Source organism: Phasianus colchicus, chromosome 3 (assembly GCF_987193195.1).
Source record: "Phasianus colchicus chromosome 3, bPhaCol1.hap1.1, whole genome shotgun sequence".
Lineage (NCBI taxonomy): Eukaryota > Metazoa > Chordata > Aves > Galliformes > Phasianidae > Phasianus > Phasianus colchicus.
The window spans coordinates 77709239-77719376 of record NC_143438.1 but is presented as its reverse complement, the minus strand read 5'-3'; the positions used below and the strand labels follow the sequence as shown (position 1 = coordinate 77719376).

Here is a 10138-nt window from a genome sequence, read left to right as displayed (position 1 = left end):
TTATGGCTCTGGAGGAGAAAGCGCGTGCGATGACCAAGCTAGACATCCCGACAGCCTCACGCGGCTCGCCCTATTGCCGCGCGTCTCCCGCCCCGTTCCAGGGGCCGCCCGGCGAAGCCTCAACCCGCGCTGCGGGCGGGGCCAACCCGGCCCCCGGGGCAGGCGGTGCGGTCCCGGCGCTGCCGCAGCGGCCCGGCCCCCGCCACCCGCCCTCGGACTACAACTCCCAGAGTGCCGCCGCCGCCGCCGCCCGCCGGCACAGCCCGCCCGCCCGCCTCGGCGCTGCCCGGCGCGGCTCGGCGCTGCCGCTCGGCTGAGCCCCGGGGCGCTGGCCGTGGCCGCAGGTAGGTGTGCGGAGCGGGCGGCGATGCGGTGTGCCGAGGGGTGGGAGCCGGGGCGGGACGAGGTGTGCCGGCGTGTGCGCGCGTGTGCCGGCTGCGTGTGTGCGGGTGCAAGCTCCGCACCGGCGGGGCACACACTTGTGCGCGTATCCAGCCGCTCCCCGCGAGCGCGTTACGTGCGGCGACCGCTGAGGTCCCGGGAAGAGCGGTGGGAGCCGCGTCCGTACCGTACCCATCGCCTCGGTGCCATCGGTGCACGTGTGTCGTCTGCGTGTGCAACACGTCCGCGGGGCTGCGCTTCTCCCTAATTGCGCGGGGAGTTCGGCCTCGGGTTGTCCGGGGGGTTACGGAACCGGGGGGGGGATAACGAATTAATTGCAGATGAGAAGTAATATCCGTCTTTGAGTCATCAGTCGTTGAGGCATAATTTCATTCCGAAAGCTCTTAATCAAACTGGAGATCTGCTATAAGAAAGCACCGCTCTTCCCATAGGATTATCAGATTTCCACCAGAGAATACAGATCCTGGATTACTGAGCTGTGTGGGATTTGCGTGATTCTTTCTAATTAGTCTCCCTCTCTGAGTTTAAAATTCTTAATTCGAAGGGGAGGAAGTTACTTGCTTCTAAAGGAAAATAGCTATCTTTTTTTTCCTCTGTCATTTTACATAGTTATTCCGGTTATTCTGTGCTCTGCAGATGACTTACGGCCTTAATTGGATATTGGTGTCAAAGGTTGATTAGAGTCCCTAATAGATTTTGGATCTGCAAGAGGATTATGGCTTTAAGTTCGTGGTTAAAACAATCGTGTTTGTCATCTCCCCTTGAGCAGCGGAGAGGACGAGCGATGTATTACATTTCTGTTATCTGCTCTTTGCTTCATTAACGTATTGTCAGGAGGTTGTCGGGTTTGCCTTTGTTGTTGTGTTTTTTTTCCCTCTGCTATTTCATTTGCAGACCGAAAAGAAATGAACGTCAGAGGGGATTTGTTTAATCATTTAGCAGCTGACACAAGCCATGTCCCTAACAAAACAGTGGTGAAAGAGTAGAAGATTTTTGGGATACGGCAGCTCGAGCACCATGAGACTGCTCTGGTGAGCCAGGGACAGCGCTTGCTGAAGGATGCGGTAGCCCAGTGGTCGGGGCTCACCGAAGGGAGGCCGATGGCTTGCATGGAGCTTCTCTACCTGGCTGAAGAGAGCAGGCAGGGTGCCCTGGGCCCCGCTGCCGGCTGGAGCCTGCCCGCCCCTCACTATGAGCAGCAGCAGCAACAGCAGCAGCATGAGACAGGAGAGGTGGACTCCAGAGCAGCAGCGGCTGTGGCAGCCCTGCGCTGCGAACGGCACTGCAAGCCCTCACAGAGGGGCTCCATGGCTGAGCCCACCTCAGCACCCCTGTCCTCCTGCTCGGGCAGCTCACCCCAAGAGCACCCTACACCCCCCAGCAACTCCCAGCCCTGCCACCTGCCTGAGCACTTTCCAGGGGAAGAGGATGGAGGGAAGAAGAAACCCTGCTGCTGTATCCAGGAACTCGAGACATCCTTCTCCTGCGTGGATGAAAATGTAAACCTGGAGCATGCAAGAAGTCCCTCCAGTCCAACAGGCTACCAGGATGCTCCTCAGCAGCGCTCCTGCCGGGAGCTGCCTCCCGAGTGGGTGCATGACTCTCCGTCCCTGGTCTCCGAGGAGGATGAAACTGCCTCGGAGGCAGCGGCTGGGAAATCCTTGGACTATGGATTCATCAGTGCCATTTTGTTCCTAGTCAGTGGGATTTTGCTGGTGATCATTTCCTACGTGGTACCCAGAGACGTGACTGTGGATCCCAACACGGTGGCTGCCCGGGAGATGGAGAGACTGGAGAATGAGAGCGCCAGGATTGGGGCTCACCTGGACCGCTGCGTTATTGCCGGGCTGTGTCTCCTAACCCTGGGGGGAGTGGTGCTCTCCAGCCTGCTGATGATGTCCATGTGGAAAGGGGAGCTGTACCGGAGGAGCAGATTTGCGTCCTCCAAGGAGTCTGCAAAGCTTTACGGGTCGTTCAATTTCAGAATGAAGTCTGGTGCAAACGATAACATGCTCGAGCTGTCATTAGTTGAGGAAGATGTGCTTGCCATAGATAATTAGTGTGGTCATGATTTTTAAAGCAGCGTTTTCACAAAAAAAGTATGTTTCATTAAAGGAAATAGATGTGGCTAAGGATGGCTGGTGATGCAGTTTGTTTTTCTGACAAGAACAGTCTTTTTGTGAGCTCTCTAATCAAATGTTTGCATTATATGAACACTTGTTGTAAAGGGAGAGCAAATGCAATTGGTATAAAATAATGAAAACCTCTGAATAAAAAGAGATTTTTGACAAGTAGATTCCTTAGATAACTCCTTTATCCTAACAAAAAGCGTTCCTTTGGTGTCTTGCCTACATAATTTTCTTATTACTCTCATATATAGAACAGGAACGACCTTGACATGTTGGAAGCTTGTTGCAGCCTACAGAAGGATTATTAACTGTCTGCTTGGTGTCGTGTTAAGAAGCAAGGCTGATATTTAATTAAAAGAGGTTTTTTTTATAGTTAAATTCTAAGCCAGTCCCTTCTTTTGTATGAGTGAGACCTGTGGGCAAAAAAGACCGCTTATTCATGGCTTACCACAAATCTCCCGGATTTTTAAGCAATGCTGCAATTAGTAGTGGTTATTTAAAATGTAAAAATAAGAGGCAAAGGGTAAGGAACATATGGCTCATGGTGGTATTGGTGAGAGACAAAAGGCTCTTTCAGCTTGAGGTCAGTGGTTCCATTTCGGTTCAGATTAGTAATGATTGATAGTCACTAGCTTCTGATAGCTATAGTGGCCCATATAAAGGAAGTTCAGTTCCCAGTGGACAGATGTCTTTGTATGAAAACTGCCATCACTTGAATTAACTGACCTCCTGTTAGGAGTCTCAAAAGATCCAAAGAGTAAAAAAGCATGGGGATGCAAAGACTGAACATATCTCCTTCAGTACAGATGCCAGAAGAAATTCAAGCTCTGCTGCAGGGTTTGCTTATAGTGGGCCTGTCTGCATCACACGAATCCTTTTGAAACTTCAGTTTCACGTCACTAGGCTGCTGGCCTTCTCATTACCAGAAACAAAAGGTCAGGATGGAGCTTTTGAGGCTCATTCAATATAAACCAAATTATTTACAAAAAATAATTTGTCAGGAAATACAAAGGTTATACATCAAGCAGTTGGACTGGTTGGGATGGGGCTCACTTAATGCAGGGGGTGATCAAGGGTACATGGCACTATCAATCACCATTATGCAGCACGGTAGCCCAAAACCTCTGCCACTGATGGTGTTCAGTATCAGCCAGTTCCTGTGGAGCATTAAAGTTGTGCTCTTGTGACGGTGGGAAAAACGCAAAGGTTGTTGTATGTATGCACTGCTGACCTTTTGTCGTGATTGATTGCTAATATATATTTGTTCTAGCCCCTGCCATAGCCAAATGTGAGTGAAGAGCTGTGTCTGTAAGGACTGTGTAAGAGCAGTCTGTAAGCCTGCAGAACTGTGATAGAAACACTTGGTTTGTTGCCAGCTATGGGTTAAATCTCAAATATTAGAAATATCCAATATTTGAAGTATGAGATTTTTTACTATTGTAAGATAAAACCTGAGGAGAATCTCAGGAAGGGGTAGCAAGGCAAGGTATAGAATAACTAAAAGTCCTCCTGCAAAGGTGGTGCTGGGACTCACTGCTTCTGACATCGGTGAATCCCCCAGCTAGAGCTCCCAGCCTGTCTGCTTTCCTTCTCAGTCTGCTGTGACTGGTGGAGATCATGACTACTGCCTTATTCTTCTTTGGAACCCCTTTGGCAGCCAGGGTGCTGCCAACACGAGGCCAGAAGCACCCTGGCTGCCAAAGGGGGGCTCTCAGTGGCTGGTGTGACACAGAGAAGTGAAGGGAAAAGCTGTGTTTTATACCCAAAGAGAATGTTTATGGTCCATTCCAGCTCACATTACATGTAGCAGGGGAACTGCATATCTTCTCTGTTCTGTGTTTTAAAGTCCCTCTTGCCCTCTTCTCTGGCTGCTCATGGCAGGAGGCATACGCAGCTTCTGTGCTCAGTCCCTTGGGCTCAGCGGGCATGGCTGCCCTCTGCAGAGAGCTGGAGAACCTGCACTGCTCTGCCTTCATGCCTTTGGTCGCTGTAAATAGCATAATGTTGTACTCAGGCTTTAACTTCAACCCTGCAAAAGAGATGCTACTTAGCTGTTACTTGCTGTAGCTGCTGCATTAGTTGTGTTACTTGGTAACTAAAGGAGCAGCCTTGTTTGACGGTACTGCTGCCTAACAGATGTTATTTGCAGCTGTGTCATGATACAGAGCGTGTCTGAGGGCAGGAACTCGCAGTGGCCAGCAGTCACCTTGGGAGAGCTTACATCCCTCTGGGTGTGTCATCAAGGAGTCAGGATTGAATTGGTGAGACTGTATTCTGATAAACCACTGGAAAAGTGTGCCCAGAGAGGTGGTGGAACCCCTCATCTTTGGAGGTATTCAGAGTCAGGCAGGACAGGGCTCGGAGCAACCTGATCTAGCTGCAGTGTCCCTGTTCATTGCAAGGGAGTGAGGCTAGATGGCCTTTAAAGGTCCCTTCCATCTCAAAAGGTTCCATGATTCTACGATTCTATGAATTTCTAGGGTGAAAAAGAGGAATAGCTTACTTATGTAAGGAGAACCTTCAGCCCACTGGGATCAGTGAGAGCAGGGAGTGAAATTGCTTGAGAAGCAAGACGTGGAGAAGAAAGGCTGATTGCTAGCTGTCTTTTGCCTTGTGGGTACAAGGACACAACCTCATGTCCTCCAGAAGCACAGGGGAGGCCCTGCCAAGCACGAGGGAGACTGCACCCGACAAGGGCAGCAGCAGCTGGCACAAGGCAGGGAATAGACATCATGAGGGGCAAAAACCCTTTCATCACCCCAGACCTCCTAATGGGAAGCCCTGTGCTCTGTGTTCATGTACACTGCAGAGGCTGGTGATTTTGTGAGCCATTATTTTTATTTTTTAATGATACATATGCATAAAATTGGAGTACATTCCATAATTGCAGGAAGATGACAGCTAACACTGTAAGGATCAGAGATTTCTTGTAGGAACCATGGCATGCTTTAATGCTGGTTATTAGCACTAGAAAAGAGCATGTTCCCCAGACTGCCAGTATATTATTATCAAGCGAGAAGTTTTCTGACACTTTGTAAAATGCCTGTCACAGATCATAAGCTTGCAATACTTAAATGAACCCTCAAATATTCCCTGAGCATTTTAAGGAAACATAAGTCAACCTAATAATCTAAATATACACTGCAGAAGTGAAAGGAATAAAAAAATAAATAAATGACAGAAGTAACACAATCTCTTTATCTTGTTGTTCGTGTGTGCTACTAAAGATGTGAAGGCAGACTTTTAGAGAATGGAATGCAAGAGTTTAGCAGATGAACAATCTCAGGACATTTCTCTGATCACCAAACAAAACACCTGTGCAAATGGTAGGGCTGTGTGGGTTGGCTGTGTGATATAAAACCTCGGGACTCTCAGGTTCTAATGATGTGCGGTGCGAGAGAAACCCAAACACTTGCTATCTGGGTCTTGGTTGTAGGAAATGAACGTATTTGTCTGCTGCCTGGTAGACAACTGTTTGCATCACTTTGGTCTCAAATGGCTGTACCAAAGGCTGAGGCCAAGGGTGATTAATTGCCTATTCCTACACCTCAGTCATTTGATTTCCCCTGCTCAGAATCTAAATGCTTTAAGGATGCAAGTTTGAGGACAATTTTTTAAATTGCCTGGGCTTAAATTTGTTGCATGGATCTGTGGAGGGCTTCCTTCTTGGAGGATGTAAATTTGGGGCATCTGAGGTGGGTTTCAGGTACCAGCTGTAACACTTTGGAAACAGACGTTCATATCGAGGAGGAACATTTTATTCCTGACCAACCCTCAAAGCAAAATGTGACACTTGCCCATCTTCTACCTCATGACGTGTTAGCTGGGGTGCCAGGGCACGTGGCTGGGCTCTGCCAGACCTCTGCCTCCCTGGGAAGGGGTCACGAGGCCTCAACTGGGACTCCTCCCTGTGCCCCTACTGGTCCAACAACTCCCGGTAACCTTTTTTATTTATTTCTCTCAATCAGAAATCTGTGACAGAGGCTGGGCCATTTGGGAGCTGCCAAACACCTGATAGGGTCTCTGCCCGCAGCGAGGCCTGCGGCAATGGTAGGACCCCATCCTCACTGCCAGCCCAAAGCCCAGTCTGCAGCAGGGAACCCCGAGCTCTCTCCAAGGATGCTATGCTGGGTTGTTGCTGTTTTTGATACGTTTACAGTTTTTTAATCTTTGTAATTCTTTTAAGAGTCTGTCTGTAATGAATAACGAGTTTACTGACTGTGAAAGCAACAGCTATAATCTTGTGAAACCCCTTTTTCTCCCACAAAAGGGCGAAATGTCACAGTTCATCGTGAGCTTTTCAATCGTGCATTTGATGCCTTATTATAATTGCAGCAGCGTTCTGTAAAGATTAAAAAATAAAAGCCTGTAAAGCTGAGCTGTGTCGCTGTTGTTATCTTTGCCCCTCACTGAGCTACTGGTTGCAGACAGAAAGTGCCACACATGCAGGCTTAAAATTTGCCTACACAGGTGTCCCACCCAACTCTGTATTTCCAAAAAAGCAGAGGAGCGGGGGGCAGCTGTGGCTGTGTGAGCAGATGGCTGTGGCGTGCTGTTGTGTGAGGTGGGCGTCAAGTCCCTGCTCACTGTCACCACACACAACTCAATGCTGAGACCGTGTCCACACTCCAGCCTTGCCATGGCTTGCCCTTGGCTCGTGCATTTGTTTTCCCAAAACACCCAGCGCTGAGCATGCCAGCTCAGCACCTCACCCCCCCTTGGCAGCCTGTGTTTCCACCCAAACAAGGTACAAATGTATGGTTTGAAGGTCATGCCTTGCAGTGTCATTTTTCATACACCGAATGAAAGGGCCAGACCTCTTCCTACTGCTGTCATGTTAACCAAGGCATGCAAGGGAGTGTCACTACCGAGTCTCAATTCAGTTTGGAGCGGGCGCTGTCTGCATCTGTCTGAGTGTCCACAGTACCTGGTACATTAGGCTCCCCTTCCCCAGTTGGGTTTCAGGCTGTTGTTGCTACAGCAGTAATAAATGCATCCCCAGGGGAAGTAAATTGACTGCAGTAAATTGCCCTCATGCCAGATATAGCCTATGGTGTATAACCAGTGGTTATTAAGAGGTTAAGAGAGTAGGTGTATTTATAGATATGACTATCTATGAGCATAAAGATCTGGGAGGCTTTCTAACTGAAGGCAACCACTGTATTTGTTATTAGTTTTTACAGGATTCTTTTTAAGCTTATATTTTTACATGTTGAAGGACTCATCATCACATATTGTATGGGGACAGGGACTTTTTTCCCTTGTGCATAAATCCTGACAAGTTCAAGAGTCCTTAGACTGCAGAATTCTCTGATTTTCTTACTGGTTTAAATTAAATTGTTGCTGTTACACTTTTGCTTAAAACCAGACAAAACAATCTGATTAATATTTGTTTGTATAAACATCAGTGTTTCCCACTTTGTAGAAACACGGCCAAATAATGCATTTTTATTAGACTGAAATGCAATTACAGTTAAAATATTTTTGCAGACTTGCTGTATTAAAGGCTTGTAGCAATTCTTCTAAATTACATGCAGAGTTCTGCACTTTTACATATGGTAAAAATTCTGAGGTATTGCCATTAACTGAGCTGCACTTTGTGTAGCATTTGGTCATCTTTTTGAAAAATGACTTTGCAATCTAAAACATTTGTGTTTGTTCTTCATCTACAGACCAGCTCTGAAAGCGCTTCCATGTGAATGTATGCAGCTGCTTGAGAAGTGAGATCTCCTCTGGCATGATGCATAATGTTTACATAAAGCTTCCTGCACCTTGATAGCAAAGCAGTGTATAGGACAGATTCATACTGACCATTTTAGAGATGAAGTGGCTTGCCTCTTTTGCCCAGAGAGCCAGCTGGACAGCTGAGAACAGACACCAAGGCCTCTTAGGTCACAGCTGAGCACTGTGAGATAGAACTTAATCATTACAAAACCCTTGAAATAAATAAACATGTAAGGGATAGCAAATATATACATATATATATATATTTGAAGAACGCCATTGAAAAATTCTGTTTCGTATTAACCATTCAGGTACAAAATACTTAAAAAAAAAATCATAGCAAAGTCAATAGTTAAATTTTGTTCATATTTGCAGGAATTTGGGGGACGCTTTGCACATTTAAGGCATTTGTATTATAGTAAGCTTTTTTCAATGTTTCAAAAAATCAATAGGCTTCTGTTCAAATGATAAAACATATCTATATACCAGCACAAAAAGCTTCTCTTTTCCAATAATAGCCTCTGCTTTGACAGATGTGTTTGCAGGAAAATTTAGCTATTGTTGAATAAAACATTTCCAGAAGCAAAATTGATTAAGTCCCATTTGTAAAGAAAAAAAAATCAATTCTTCCCATTAGAAGTATCTAAAAGATGTTGATCAGCTAGAAATGTAAATAAAGTCCTTTAATCACTAGTCTCCAGCTGCAGCATATCCATCTACAGGAGTTTGTTTTCTGTCTCTTTATATCTTTATAAGATAAATTTCCTTCAAATCTAGCATGAAGCAGTTTCCAACAATAGTCAGAGTAACTGTGCTCAAATGTAAATAATAGCAAGTAGCTATCCTGACATTTTGGTGTTGCATTTCAAAAGGATTCATGCAATAAATGTACATTTGATAACAATATATCCAAGCTGGGAACAAAAATATATTCACTGAAAGTACATGACTATTTTCAGTTTCTATGTATTATCTTCTGATTGCATGCAACAAAGACAACACTTTCAAGGTCTCTTGATTAGTAATTGTTAAGGGCTGCTAAGGGCCATGGAGGGCTATTAACACAAAGATGCAAAGCCTCTGACTCTGTAAGTCCGTAAGCTTTTGATTTCTAAATTGCTGAGACAATATGCTGGTGCATGCCTGTCTTAGACTTTGTTTTAGATAAAGCAGGATGTGCAGCAGGCTACTATCTGAGATAATGTCGTGATAGATGGGACTTTGATTTGAACCAGTCTGACCTCATGTTCTCTGAACTTTATATGTTGCTTATAGTGAGAATATCAATTAGTTGCTTTGCTGCTATAGCATCCCAAGGAAGGAATACAAATCAATAACTCACAGCTTACCTTTGTTTTTCCCCTCTTACAGAATTGGTAGCAATGGCTGGAAGAGCTCTTGAGAGGTCATTTTCCAGTCTTCTGGAACTTCATTCACCTCCATCAGTCCTCAGAGATAATTGCTCATGGCTACAAGATTGCTTTACCCAATTCCCCGGGCACTTCGGGGTGAATTTTATAAGGCTCACATGAGTTATCTGTGTAGTCTCTTTTGCTTTTCTCTGCTAGCTCAAGTTCTTAGTAAGTTCTAAAGTCTGCATATAGTCTGACTTGGTTTAGACTTTTTAATGATGTACAGAAAAAAATATTAGAGCTGAACCACTTCAGCCTTCTGAGCATCATTTTCAGTTGTTTCCTTCTCTCTTCACAAAGCAGATAAACAGTTCTTTTTGTTGTTGTTGTTTCACCTTTTCTTTCTCCTTTAGCAAGATCTTATTGACTCTCCTTGTCCATTGTCCCCACAAACATTGCACAATGCTCTTATACTCATTATTATTTATTTGTCCTAATTTCTCCATTTGGAAATTTACTAAATTTCAGGTC

At 45.8% G+C, this 10138-nt stretch overlaps 1 protein-coding gene across 1 annotated transcript; it reads left to right on the top strand.

Annotated features, from left to right (window-relative positions):
* The first annotated feature begins 222 nt into the window (after positions 1–222).
* TMEM74 (transmembrane protein 74) lies at positions 223–2877 on the top strand. The gene is made up of 2 exons (XM_031590882.2): positions 223–344; positions 1297–2877. Exon 2 carries the CDS (start codon positions 1503–1505, stop codon positions 2460–2462), a length of 960 nt encoding a protein of 319 aa, XP_031446742.1. The 5' UTR covers positions 223–344; positions 1297–1502; the 3' UTR covers positions 2463–2877.
* Positions 2878–10138: the final 7261 nt, after the last annotated feature.